Source organism: Simochromis diagramma, unplaced genomic scaffold (genome assembly GCF_900408965.1).
Source record: "Simochromis diagramma unplaced genomic scaffold, fSimDia1.1 OVJJ01000606.1, whole genome shotgun sequence".
Taxonomy (NCBI): domain Eukaryota; kingdom Metazoa; phylum Chordata; class Actinopteri; order Cichliformes; family Cichlidae; genus Simochromis; species Simochromis diagramma.
In genome coordinates this window covers 758,284-772,488 of record NW_024387233.1, presented here as the reverse complement: position 1 = coordinate 772,488, position 14,205 = coordinate 758,284, and the positions used below count along the sequence as shown (strand labels likewise).

Here is a 14,205-nt window from a genome sequence, read left to right as displayed (position 1 = left end):
AGCATGCATCAAGACAATGAAACTCTCAGGGTTTTTTACAATAAGGTGAAAAGAAAGCACCAAAAACATCAGTGAAGTACAAAAACAATAAAAAATATATAACAAATATAACAAGAAACAAACAACTTAATGAAACAGGAAATAAACTAATTCATTGTGGATACAGAAAAATGAATACTAAACTAACGGATCCTATAAATGGATTTTAAAAAATCTAAATTTTTCTACTTGATATGATGTAACAGCTACTGTAGATTAGACATGAATGACTTTCTGTTGTTGTTTTCACCAACAGTCTCTGTATGCAGTCAGCTCAGATCAGACGCTGCTGTGATTTGAAAAATGCTGACCCCTGGTGGACAAAGTCTTAATTACAAGAACTAGTTCAACTTGACTCACTTGTACTTGTTTAGTCTACGAAACAATTGATAGACTAAACATGCTGTATCAGTATTATTAGAGGTGGGGAAATGGACCATAAGCATCTTTGTCTGTTCAAAGATGTTTGATGAAGGACCATCACTGAGAACTCTTGAAAACAACGTTTGTAAATCAGCAGTCTTGCCTTTGACAATCTGTTGTGTTTAAAGGATGTGCTGAATGTGTTTATGCTTCAATTGATTCCTTTTCTTTCAAGAATTGTCTCCAGTTTTATTCTTACCTGAAGTGAAAACATCCCAGTGAAAATGTGACCAACTGTCAGTTTAGACAAAGGTTTCAAAACAGCCACAGCTGTTAGTTTGTGTGTGTAAGCTAACAGCTAAAATAATGTTAATTATTAGTTTTTAGCGCTTAGTTTTTTATGTTGTTTAGTCTAGAAAACATTTTTGGCCAATACTCTGACAGTATTATGATCACTATGATCACAACACAGCTAAACACAGATCAGGTTCAGCATCTAAACTGCTGATGCAGACCTCTATAGAGGGGGGACGTCACGCTCTGACGTTTTTCTGGCCTAATGTTTAACACTGAAATGTTTCCCGTTTAAAAAAATTTCAAAAACGCCTTTTTCGATTGATATATGTTTGTAATTTGCTGATATTTGCACAATTTGAATGAAAATGTGAATTTCTGTAAATGTCTTAATTAAAAAACAGTGGTCGCATGCCAATAAAGATTTCTGTCATAATGTATATGTAAGTGAAGAACTGAGACTTTATTTTTTCAACCCTGTGATACTTAGTGTATCACATTTGATACATCACATTACATCATCACTAGTGATGCGCGAATCGTTCAATACTGGAGAATCACTTTACTGACTCATGAATCATGATTCACAAGTCCAACTGACTCACTGACTCATCCCTGTTGTTGTTAGCAGCAATGTATCTAGCTTATAATTAAAATTGTGGAGAAAAACACAACATCCAGTATCTTAACAAAAACATCTCTGCTCTGAACTGGAAGAAAAGACCTTGAGTAGAAGCTCAACCAATGTTGAGCTTCTACCATAGCTGGACTGGCCATCGGGCATTTGCCCGGTGGGCCGCTGGCGATTTTTTGTTTTTATGGGCCGATGGATTTTTTTTTTTTTTTTTTTAGGAAGGGTATATATATAATGAAAGGTGTTGGATTGGCCAATTGGTCATGATCGACTCTGGGCTGGACCAATTACAGCCGAGGAGGCTGGATGCACCCTCCCCCTTGTTTAGCAATCATGTGATTTTCGCGCATTGCATGCCGGGAACTCGTGGCAAAACAATCCAAGTACCGCATCAAATGCAAGCATTTGCAGCACCGCAAAACGTTCATTCTCCGGTTCCAATACCTTCTTGTTTTTTCTTTGCCGCACAAAAAAGGAATGTACAAAACAAAAGGAGAACAATGCCGGTCCGTACAAAGACAGATTCGACGAAAAGACAAAGAAAAGATACGAGGAAAAAATCAAAGGAGTGAAAGGGTCAGACCCTTACGAGCACACAGAGTGGACAAAAGACGTCAGCGTGCTGCCCAACTTTCACCATGCTCACATTTATAATTATACGGTTCTTGGAGTGAGTGCATACACTCATGAAGTTTAGTAACTTCAGGTCACTGCAACAAGCCCAGGTACAGTTTACCGACGGATGGGTACAGGACCTTGAAATGCACCGTGTAGAAAGTAAAGACCATCGTACGTATCATAAGTTTACCAGTCTTACAAATCGTCTTCATAAATACGCATTCGTTAACCGTTTATTAATAGGACCTTTGAGCTCAACGGTAATTAATTAGTAGTGGAAATAATTTCTGGTAGCATTACAGAAATGTAGCAGTGACAATAATACTGTATGCTGTAATCGTACTGGGCAATTAGTGATACAAAACAACTGTTTTATCCTGTGAATAAAAGTATATGTTTTTGTCAATGTACCATAATAACAGAAGCGAAACGCAATATTGTGTCAGGACAATTCACTATTTATGCACAATAAATAAAGGAGCATAGCGCGACAATTTCTGTTCAGCGCCAGACTTGCTTGTAACCTATATCACTAATTATGTTATGAAAAATGACGTATTAACTACTACAAAACTCTGACCTTTGTGGAAATGCTTGGAGCAGACTAACATGTGAGCTGGAGTGTTCTGGGACGTTATATTTGGTATATCCAGACCATCCGTCGGCTCTTACTTCGGAAACATGGCTTAAAACATTTCTCTTCAACGACGTAATCCGATTAAAAAAAAACGATCGGCTTCCTGTGGCTGTCATGCGACCGGCTGTTGCAGTTAATAATACAACAGCTTCTTGCCATTTTTTGTGTTTCTTTTTATCGCTGTGTAACTGAGTTCAATTGAAAGCCTGCGTGCGCTAGTACCTCTTGCCACAGGTTCCCAGAATCCTTTGCGGTTTTACCCCTGAATGACGTCACATTTTCAATCTTTATCCTGGTGGGCCGGTCTCTAGTCAAAATGCCCGGGCCGATTTTTTGTCCCAGTCCAGCCTTGGCTTCTACTCAATGCGCTTTAACCAATGTTAAAGCGCATTACCGCCCCCAGGCTCACATTTCAGTGGACATTTAGATGAGAAAATATATATTTAACACATTTAAGGAAAATACTAATAAAATAAAAATAAACAAAATAAATGTTTATTAAGCAATTTTGATAGGAAATTGCTTAATTTTAGAAATTTTTTTTACTCTTTTTTGCTCTATAAAATATTATTATTTTTTTTTTTTAGAATCAATCATCTTAGCAGTGGGATTTACATGAAAAGAGAAACAAATTAAGTTTGAGTGAAAATGTACATTTTTTTGCACTCTCTGGTCAACTGACTCAGTGAATCAAATGACTCAAAAAACCCGATTCACTTTGGTGAGTGACTCATTAAAACTCGATTCAGTAAAAAGTATCAAATTTACCATCACTACCTGTGTCGGGTAATCTCGGCGAGTTTTTGAGAAGCGCGTATCGAGGCTCGCTTTGATTACGTATGCAGTGACTGATTCAGAAACTGGCTCGCCGGTTCGCGCCAGATTCGAAATAAAATGGGCAGCAAAACACAGCTGATTGGAAGAAGGAAGAGATTTTTTTTAATCTCATCTCTTCTAATAAAGTATGCACACAGTAATAAATATCACGAATGATAAGCACCATAATATAAATAAACAACACTACATATCCTATAATCTGATTTCTGTCTTTTAGTTTTTTAAAAAGTGAAGCGCCACACACTAGTTTGTGTCCTTATCCAGATGTACATAAGCATGATTACACAGTTACTAGGGGTGGGCTTTGATTATCGATTAAAATCGATTCTTGGATAACGTGATATCGATTCATTAAAATCCTGAATCATTTTTTAAATATAAATTCATTTTGCCCGAAATGCCAGAATCTCAGGTTAAACCTCACAAAATTTCAACAACCACCAAACAGCTAAAGCAGTGAATGAGAGCAGGAACACGGATTCTGCACAAAGACGTAAACACAAAGCGCAGAGCCTCCGACGGATCAGAAGCAGTGAGATGTCGCCTTTCTCACCCGACGGCTCGTACGGGGACATGGACACGGTCGGGGCTGAAAGCCGACAGCTCGCTGACTCTGATGTTTCGGCGGGTCCGCGCTTTGTGTTTACGCCCTTTTTTGCGCTGATTCTAAAGCTGTTTGATCTCTCTCCAAACAATATTGACCGAACCAGCAGCAAACAAAGATTCAAACTATGCTTCACATAAACGTCGTCATGAATTCCAAATGAATCATCACAATGCTTCGAACCATGAGTCGACCAGTTGGATGGAAAGCTTCAGTTCATCACAAGGCTTCATCTCACCATCACTACCAAGACGGACCACTATCTGAAACAACTTCAGTCAAGTGAGCACAGAGCAGAAGTACACAAGGGTGAAGGCTTATGAGAAGTGTTGGCACTGGGATCTGCAAAGTGTCATCTTAAGACTACTTGCAAGCAATTTATAAAGACCCACCCGGATGCCCTCCATGCTGTAAATATAAAGCATGTTCCAGACGACAGGCCTGCTCCCAGAGAAAATTATGTATTCAATCTGAATCAATGGTCAGGCTGCTACCTAGTACTGCTGTTAATATTTAATCAAGTACCATTTATATTGTCAGATAGACCCTATAAAATATTCTTGCTCTTATACACAGCGACTTTACCATTTCTGGTTCGGGACCACTGTCTTCTAAAGGCTGGTAAATCTTCTGGTACAAAATGTGAAGAAGTAAATGTGATGCATTCAGCTAGAAATGGAGCGGACAATGTACACTCCAATAGTGGATTTAGTGATCAGTGTTCATGACACTTTGCATACTAATGATCAAGGAACTGACCTCACAGCCCATTGTTCATTCATTATGCAAAAATTATGCAAGTGTTTATAAGATTGGAGAAACCTGCAGTCAGCTGAGACTGAAGAAGTCTCTGGGATGAGTTACGAAACGTTTGTCCCACTGAAAACGCTACGTCCAGATGAACAGAATCAACTTCTGGGATTTCCTTACCTGGATGATTGAGCATGCATCAAGATATTACCCACAATTACTTAGGTACACGGGAACAAAGGGACAGCAAGTCAGTTTCTTACAGAGGAAGAAATAAACAAATAATTATACTACAATTAATTTTAAGCAGTGTGTAATTATTCAGAAAAAAACGGAAAGATACATCACATCTTTCTACATTTTATTTTTCATAGGATTCAGTTAATCTTTTACATCCTGCCTGGACAAAATGACGAAAATATATGACTTACAATAAAAATATTTTTACTGCAACATAAAAAAAATGTAGGTTTGTGTCTTCATGGAGCAAAACACACTCACATCCTGTAAGAAAACACAGACCACTGAAAACTTTACGCATTACACATTACCTCGTCCCCCCCGCGGCATGAGCCTTACTTTTTGGTTCCCTTAGCTGTGTTAGAAGATTCCTCAGTTATATAAAACTTGTACATAGTTCTGAGCTTGGGTGTACTGAGTATGCTTTTGGGGTTCTGTTACCTGTACACTCCGTGTTTTGTGACAATAGAGCCCATTTAAAACACATTTCCTGTGAGTTACAACAGAAGTGGCGCAGCACTGACACTGATAATTACCTCACGATGAACAGCCAAATAAACAGTAACAGGTCTGACAGTTTGACCCAGAAGGGGAACTCTTCTGACATTTTGCTTTTCTTGTGATCAGATGATGGGAGTAATGTTTGCTCTGCATGCTGTTTGTGGACACAGCCAGTGAAGTGTAACTTGCTAAACTTGTGTTGGGATAACTAACTCCATAAGCTAAGATTTTGTAATCGCGGCTCGATCGCTTCACAACATTCATGATCTTCTCTTAAACTCTTTTTCTTTCCATCCTGTCTTGCAGCTCTATTGTCATCATCCTTTCCTGAGTATTGCCCTCTCTTTGAAAAAGGAAGAAGGGGCTCAGAATTGATGTAATCCTGCCCCCACCTTCAACCCAAGTATGTGTGGTAGTCACTGCTACCACACAAACATGTCCTGAACCACGCTCACATACTTCTCTGTCACTTCTGACTTCATCATGCAGTACCACAGTGCCTCTTTTTGCACCCTTTCATGTTTTCACTAGATCTACAAAGACAGTGAAGCTCTGACTTTCTCAGGAAATTAAAGCTGAATTCTGTGAAGCCTGATCTCAAGCTTTTTAAGTTTGACGCAGCATCCAGAAGAACTTTTGTTCAGATCCCCTGTTTCTCCCACTGTGTTCAAATGAACCCTGTCAGGGTAATGTCCCATTGGTCTGCCACTTTTCTCACAGGAGGACACTTTGTGGGTCTTTTGATGGCTCCATACACTTTTGTAATGGATGAAAGACTTTCCACACTGATCACATACAAATGATTTAACTCCAGAGTGGGTGCGCTGATGTGATTTTAAGCCAGTCATACGAGTAAAAGCCTTTCCACAGTCACCACATACAAATGATTTAACTCCAGAGTGGATGAGGTGATGTGAGTTCAAGCCAGTCATAGAAGTAAAAGACTTTCCACACTGATCACAGCTGAACGGTTTATATCCACTGTGGATGAGCTGATGTGCTTTTAAGTTGCTCTTCTGAGTAAAAGCCTTTCCACACTGATCACAGCCAAACGGTTTATATCCACTGTGGATGAGCTGATGTGCTTTTAAGTTGCTCTTCTGAGTAAAAGAATTTCCACACTGATCACAGGTGAAAGGTTTAACTTCACTGTGGATGCCCTGATGTCTCTCTAAGTGATCTCTATCCGTAAAAGCCTTTCCACACAGATCACAGATAAATGATTTACCTCCAACATGGATCATATAATGTCTCTTTAAGTGACCTTTTCGAGTAAAAGACATCCCACACTGATCACAGCTGAATGGTTTCACACCGGTGTGGAGTAGCTGATGTTTTTTTAAGTTGCATCTTAGAGTAAAGGTCTTTCCACATTGATCACAGCTGAATGGCTTCACACCGGTGTGGATCAGCTGATGTCTTTTTAAGGTGCATCTCAGAGTAAAAGACTTTTCACACTGATCACAGTTGAAAGCTTTAAATCCAGTGTGGATGACCTGATGTAATTTTAAGCTCCATCTCAGAGCAAAGGTCTTCCCACATTGATCACAGCTGAATGGTTTCACACCGGTGTGGATCAGCTGATGTGATTTCAAGTGACCTTTCTGAGTAAAAGACTTTCCACACTGATCACAGGTCAAGCTTCTGTCCTCCCCGTTGGCGCGCTTGCGTCTTCTGATCTGCTTCATAGCAGGAAAAGTCTTTTCCACAGGGATCGCTGCTGGCTCATCTTTACTTGCTGGTGCTGGATGTTTTTGGTTGATGTCATCCATGTGCTGAGGTTTCGGCCTGCTTTCACTTCTTTCTCCTGTAATGACAAAGAACCCAAACAGTGACATCAGGTCTATACCTTCAGCTCATCCACAAGTGCCCCCTCTTACCTCACAAAGCCGTCCGTGAAAATATTGTCAGACATAAACCGGTCCGTGGTGCAAAAAAGGTTGGGGACCGCTGGTCTACAGCTTTCTACCCCCCAAGGACACGTAGTCTAATGTCTTTATTTTTCAGGGCCATGTCCACTTAATACTACACTATACGGTTATATGGCATTTTAGTTCATATAAAGCATAAAATTGAGGCACTTCAAATATTTTCATCTCAACACCTCCTCCCTGGAGATAAGGAGGAGGAGTCTCACTATCTGCCTAATAGGGGTGGGGGAAAAAATCGATACTGTGTAGTACCGTGATATTTTGTTTGCTAATAATGTATCGATACAGGGACAACAGAAATCGATATTTTGTTACACACAATTTTTTCGTGGACTGGAACATGCTCTGACTTCATGTTGATCCTTTTTCTGAGCAAGAATCCTGACATTCCTTCACTGTCCAAATGTGTTTAACCTTTTTTTTGGCAGCAATAAACATGACAGTTTACTTATTTTAATTTAAGACATGTTTTATTTTAATTAAGTTTAAAACTTTTTTATTTAATGTAAAATTATATTTTGTTTTAATTTACTTTCAAATACTTCAGTTGCTGAATGGGCTACATAGTTTTCATAAATTGCATAGTTCAGAATAGCTATAATTGTACCAGATGGTTGCATTCAGTTAAGTTGGACTAGACTGTAATACAAACCGTTCAGTTTGTCAACAATAAAACTGAAATGAGAGAAAGACTGAGTGTGAGACTTTGTTATTAGATAAAATGAATATTGATAAAGTTTACCTTTATGTACAGAATCTGAATATCGCAAAATATTTTAAAAAATTGCAATAATATCGTATCGTGAGTTGTATGGTGATTCCCACCTCTACTGCCTAATGTCTCATGGTGCCTGGGAGTGTCAGTCCAACTCACTCACAATACCCATCTGTGTGTGGAATAACCTGTGAAATACATATTTGATGTTTTCCTGTATGTAGAACAAAGTCACACAAAATGTACTATAGATATTACTAAAGTGATATTGTCAAAACATATGATCAACACATAAAATAAAGAAATGTCCATCACAAGAGTTAGCAGCTTACACAAGAACAGAAAGAATATGAAAGAGAAGTGGAAAAGGAAAACAGAGGATTTTTAATGAAGTCATGATCACTCCACAGACATCACCTTCATATGAAGGGAAACAAAGAGTGTAACTCAAATGATAAAACTTTAAGGTCCTGAGGCAGACAGACAGAGAGGCTAAACAGAAGGCAGAAATCAAACCAAAATGAGCTAAGAGAGAGAGACCCTGTAGAAAATGATGAAGTTAAGCAACCAGTGTAGTTATAACTGACTTACTCTGGATCTCCTCTCAGACTCAGGAGGGGGCGAGCGGGCCGGCTTTGTAGTTGGAGTCGGACCAGCAGAGACAATGGGCTCACTGACCTCCACTCCCCAAGTCAGTCACCACGAGGACAAGTTCTTTGTTTAGAGATGATTTAATCCAAGCTCACCAACAACATCATTCAGCTGTCCTCGTCAGAACTGATAAAATAAAAGCAGTAACATTTAGAAACGTCAGTTTACTAAACATAAAAATATTGCTCTATTAGCCTCGCTGACATATTCTGTAAAGATTAAATTACTTAAATCATCACGTTGTTTACAAAAACACTTTTTTCTTTTCTTTTTTTTTTTAACCAAACTCAGCAAATAAGTGCGCATCCAGAAATAACTGTTTCATCTCGTTTGACATGGAAACTTAAATTTACAAAGACACACTGAACGCACCTTCCTACCAGCTGTAACCTAAAGCTGGGCAGACACTGTGCGATTTTTTCAGTCGCATTATTCAGCTTCTGCTCGAACTGCACGATTGACTCGCAGGGGTTAGAAGTTCATAGGTCACGACACTATACGGCCCGACGCTCTGATGCGACCCGAGTGCTCACACTGTGCGTCCATAAAATGAAGGTTATAACAGAAATTCTGTCGCTCGCTCTCCCTCTCTGTCTTTCACTCACTCACACAGACACGCACACCACCACCATCAACTTTGCTAAATTGCTAATAAAAAACATGATCAGCTGTGTTTGAGCAGCAATGTAAATCCAACTATTTTCACGGTTGTGTTTGCGCGTGCGCAGTGCGAGAAGCTGCGGTGACACCCTCCCGAGCAAGCGATTTATGTCCGGGAGCTGCTCGGAAGTGTTAATCGCTTCTCGTTACCCCCACGTATACTACACGATACACGACGCACGATGAAGGCCAAAACCGGGCCGATCGACAAAACGGTCGCACGACTCAAAAATTGGCTCAAAATGGGCCAAAAATCGCAGAGTGTGAGCCCAGCATAACAGGAGAACGAACGTTCGTCTTCGCAGCTGCAATACACACCTCACAACACGCCGTTCATCAATTACATTAAACACGAGGCGTCGCCACAATACTTTGATACGGGTTCTTCAACAAGTGCCCTACTTTTAAAACTGTGGCAAGACACAGCAAAGAGCACAGTACGCGCACCTCTTCTTCTTCGTCTCCTCCCCTGCTTCTTCTTCGTCTCCTCCCCTGCTTCTTCTTCGTCTCCTCCCCTGCTTCTTCTTCGTCTCCTCCCCTGCTTCTTCTTCTTCTTCGTCTCCTCCCCTGCTTCTTCTTCTTCTTCGTCTCCTCCCCTGCTTCTTCTTCTTCTTCGTCTCCTCCCCTGCTTCTTCTTCTTCTTCGTCTCCGCCCCTGCTTCTTCTTCTTAAGTTTTATTGGCGGTTTGCAAACAATAAAATGGTGCGTTACTGCCACCAACTGGTATGGAGTGTCGACCCTCAAGCCCTCCCCAAATGTTTACTCTCTTTTAAAAAGTGGAATAGGGCCTGATAACACTCACGTCTTGAGTCCTTTTGCAGTAAATCAATGAGATCCAGTTTAATTTTTATGTTACTGAGGTTTTGGATCAGTTACCTTCTCTCCACCTGATATTTCTGACAGTGTAATCTAACACGTTCTATAGTTCACCCTTCTCTGCAGTGATCACGTTTCCCTGCATCATGTTTCGCTGTCATGAATAGTTTTGTGTTCAAACCAGTATGTCCAAACCTTATTCTAGACATGACCACCTCCTCGCTCCTACTCCAAACTGTGCTCTTCATTTCTCCTGCTCTCCTTTGAATTTTATTACAAGCATCGTCCCCTCCTTTCTTTATCCATTGTATTTCTCCCTCTTCTGAAACCACTTTGATGTTTAGATATGTATCCTTTATTTTCTATATAACACATTAATTTGTCATTTATTATTCGCTCCGTAATTTTAAAGATAAATGGTAAATGGCCTGTATTTTATATAGCGCTTTACTAGTCCCTAAGGACCCCAAAGCGCTTTACATATCCAGTCATCCACCCATTCACACACTGGTGATGGCAGCTACATTGTAGCCACAGCCACCCTGAGGAGCACTGACAGAGGCGAGGCTGCCGGACACTGGCGCCACCGGGCCCTCTGACCACCACCAGTAGGCAACGGGTGAAGTGTCTTGCCCAAGGACACAACAACCGAGACTGTCCAAGCCGGGGCTCGAACCGGCAACCTTCCGATTACAAGGCGAACTTCCAACTCAGATGTTAAAGCTATGAGACTGTAATTTCCTGGATTTGTATCATCCTTTCCTGGTTCATGTATGGGCACAACCACAACCTCTTTTTTAAAGTGATTTAATAAATCATCCGTATCTTCTATCTGTTTCAGTAAAGCCCTATTCTCTATGATGGCATTACTCTTCCTCTTCACCCTTCTTCACTAATATTGCCTGAACTGTGGGTTTTAACAAACGTTTTTGCCAACACATTTGCCTTCTCCTCATTTTTTACTGCTCTTGCCTCTCCATTCCTCAAGATTGGACATCCATACTCCTCTTTTATTCCATCCATCTGACCGTACCAGCTTTATTTATATGGTTTTATGTTCAAATTCAAATTCAAATTCAAATTTTATTTGTCACGTACACAGTCATACACAGTACGATATGTAGTGAAATGCTTGGACAACTGCTCGTGACCTAAAGAAAACAAAAAGGAAAAGGCTATGAATAAGATAGGAAATAAATATGAAAAATTAAAAAGGGTAAATTTAACTAGGAAGGCATAAAATATAAATTAAGGTTAAAAATGAAATAACTGTACAACACAAATTAGAATGAAGGGTAAATTTAACTGGGAAGAATAAGATAAAATATATAAATTAAAGTTGAAAATAAAATAACTGTACAACAAAATACACAATACACAATATAGAACTATATAAGAATGTATGAAGAAATCTAAATATAAATAAATATATACACAATAACAGCAGCTGTACAAGTATTAACCGGAAATGAAGAATATAGTGACCAGTGTTGTGAATAAACAAAGTCCAGAATGTCCAGTGTGTGTAAGAACTATATGTGTGGGTCAGTACTGTGTGGTGGTGTGATTGAGAGACCGTATCGCCTGCGGGAAGAAGCTCCTCCTCAGTCTCTCTGTGTTGGTCTTCAGGGAGCGGAATCGCTTTCCTGACCTCAACAGAGAGAACAGTCTGTTGTTGGGATGGCTGAGGTCCTTCACGATCTTCCTGGCCTTGGTCCAGCACCGCCTGCTGTAGATTGAGTGCAGGTCAGGGAGCTCGGAGCGGATGGTGCGCTCAGCTGACCGCACAACCCTCTGTAGAGCTCGTCTGTCCTGCATGGTGCTGTTCCCGAACCAGGTTAAGATGTTTCCCGTCAGGATGCTCTCTATGGTGCACGAGTAAAAGTTCCTGAGCACCTTGGAGGGCAGTTGGAAGTCTCTCAAGCGTCTGAGGTGGTAGAGACGCTGTCGGGCCTTTTTCACCACGGTGTTGATGTGACAGGACCATGACAGGTCCTGCGTGATGTGAACTCCGAGGTATTTGAAGCTGTCCACTCTCTCCACTGGGCACTCGTTGATGACGGGGGTCTGGTAGTTCCTCTCCTGCTTAGTGCTGAAGTCCACTATCAGCTCCTTTGTCTTACTGACGTTTAGAAGGAGGTTGTTCCTCTGGCACCAGTTCTCCAGATTCCTAATCTCCTTCAGGTAGGCCGTCTCGTTGTTATCAGAGATCAGGCCCACCACGACGGTGTCGTCAGCAAACTTGATGATGGTGGTGGAGCTGGTAGTGGCCACACAGTCATATGTGTACAAAGAGTACAGCAGGGGGCTCAGAACACACCCCTGGGGGGCTCCAGTGCTGAGAGTGGTGGAGGCTGAGACATGTCCGCCCATCCTTACTGCCTGTGGTCTGCCAGTTAGGAAGTTGGAGATCCACTGACACATAGATGAGCTGAGTCCCAGATGCTCCAGCTTGGTGGTGAGTGTGGAGGGAATTATGGTGTTAAATGCAGAGCTGTAGTCTATGAAGAGCATTTTAACGTTATGTTAACGTTTATATAGCGCTTTAAAAAGTACTGTATATATACAGGTAGATTTAAACAAATAAACAAAATAAAATAATTTCATTAAAAATGTTTTTAAAGAAAGTTGAGTCAACCCCTTAAAATAGTGCCAAAGGCTTCAGCAAATCAGTATGCTTTCAGATAAGTTTTAAACTCAGAAAGAAAAAAGACCTGCCTAACGTGCAAGGACAGATTATTCCACAACAACGGATGCATCACTAACCCCACAATAAAGTGTGTTACAATATTCCAGCCTAGATGTAACAAAGGCATGTATTACTGTCTCATAACACTCCTTTGATAAGATGGGCTTTATTTTGGCTAATTGCCTCAAATATAAAAGCTTGATCTTAAGACCTTATCGCCCGATTTGCCACCTCTGAGACTGCATTACAAGTAGAAGAATTTAATCGGCAACCTCAACATTTATATCAATCTTTTGTATTTCCTGGTCACTGACTAATCTAAATGTTTACCAATCAGCAGTACTGCAACACCACTTCTAAACACCCCCTTTGTCATGTTTCTCTACATTCAGCTCTATCTCAGTCATAGGATAGCGGTCTTTACCTACGGTCGGTACCTGCCATGAACAAATACCTGCCAATGAGTCTGACACTATTGTGAGGTCAGTTGCTGATTCTGAACTTGTTCTAACATTCACTCTTGGACAGAGGTGGGTAGTAACTAGAGATGGACCGATCCGATATTACGTATCGGTATCGGTCCGATACTGACCTAAATTACTGGATCGGATATCGGAGAAAAATAAAAAATGTAATCCGATCCATTAAATATCACGAAAGCACCTCACAAAACTTGCAACACGCCGTAACTCACCTCAGAACGTTAGCACGTCGGAGCAGTATGCATCACGTGATAGAGCGGCTGTGGCATGCGGGACCTGTCGGTGGTCTGGATAGCATGTGGAGCTTCGCTAGCAACCCGGCATTTCATCTCCGACAAAGTTATCCCCGAGAGAAGTAAAGCAAGTGTGTAAGTCCATCTCTGAATGTTTGTAAAGCATTCCTGCGTTAAGCTTAACAAGCGACTGCCTCTTCTTGCTGCTACTTCAATCATGAAACTGCTTAATGATCAGCTGATCGGCTTTTCTGTCGCGAGTCCGTCTCTCTTGTTTGTTTTTGGCCGACTTTGCACCAGAAAGAGGAAACCAGCGGCTGAACAACAGCAGCACGTTTAAGCTTGATCAGCTGTTGTTAGAATTTATTTAATATTACTTTCTACACCAGGATCTTTTTCTACGTAGCTGATGGCTGGTAACTGTGCAGGGGCGGATCTAGCAAAGTTTAGCCAGGGGGGCCGATAGGGCATTAACAGGGAAAAGGGGGCACAAAGACATACTTTTCTTTCT

The 14,205-nt window shown here is 40.8% G+C and overlaps 1 protein-coding gene across 2 annotated transcripts; it reads right to left on the bottom strand.

Annotated features, from left to right (window-relative positions):
• Positions 1 to 5,120: 5,120 nt before the first annotated feature.
• On the bottom strand, positions 5,121 to 9,943 carry LOC120746941 (gastrula zinc finger protein XlCGF46.1-like). 2 transcript variants are annotated; one of them, XM_040052522.1, is made up of 3 exons: positions 9,793 to 9,943; positions 8,755 to 8,940; positions 5,121 to 7,324 (listed from the first exon to the last, which is right to left on the bottom strand). In XM_040052522.1, exon 3 carries the CDS (start codon positions 7,287 to 7,289, stop codon positions 6,087 to 6,089), a length of 1,203 nt encoding a protein of 400 aa, XP_039908456.1. In that variant the 5' UTR covers positions 7,290 to 7,324; positions 8,755 to 8,940; positions 9,793 to 9,943; the 3' UTR covers positions 5,121 to 6,086. The 2 variants fall into 2 exon arrangements, with proteins under 2 accessions (XP_039908456.1, XP_039908457.1); XM_040052523.1 differs by lacking the exon at positions 9,793 to 9,943 and adding an exon at positions 9,187 to 9,202.
• Positions 9,944 to 14,205: the final 4,262 nt, after the last annotated feature.

Excerpts from the sequence above, each read along its gene's own strand:
- LOC120746941 (XM_040052522.1), bottom strand. The coding sequence starts at position 7,289 with ATGGATGACATCAACCAAAAACATCCAGCACCAGCAAGTAAAGATGAG.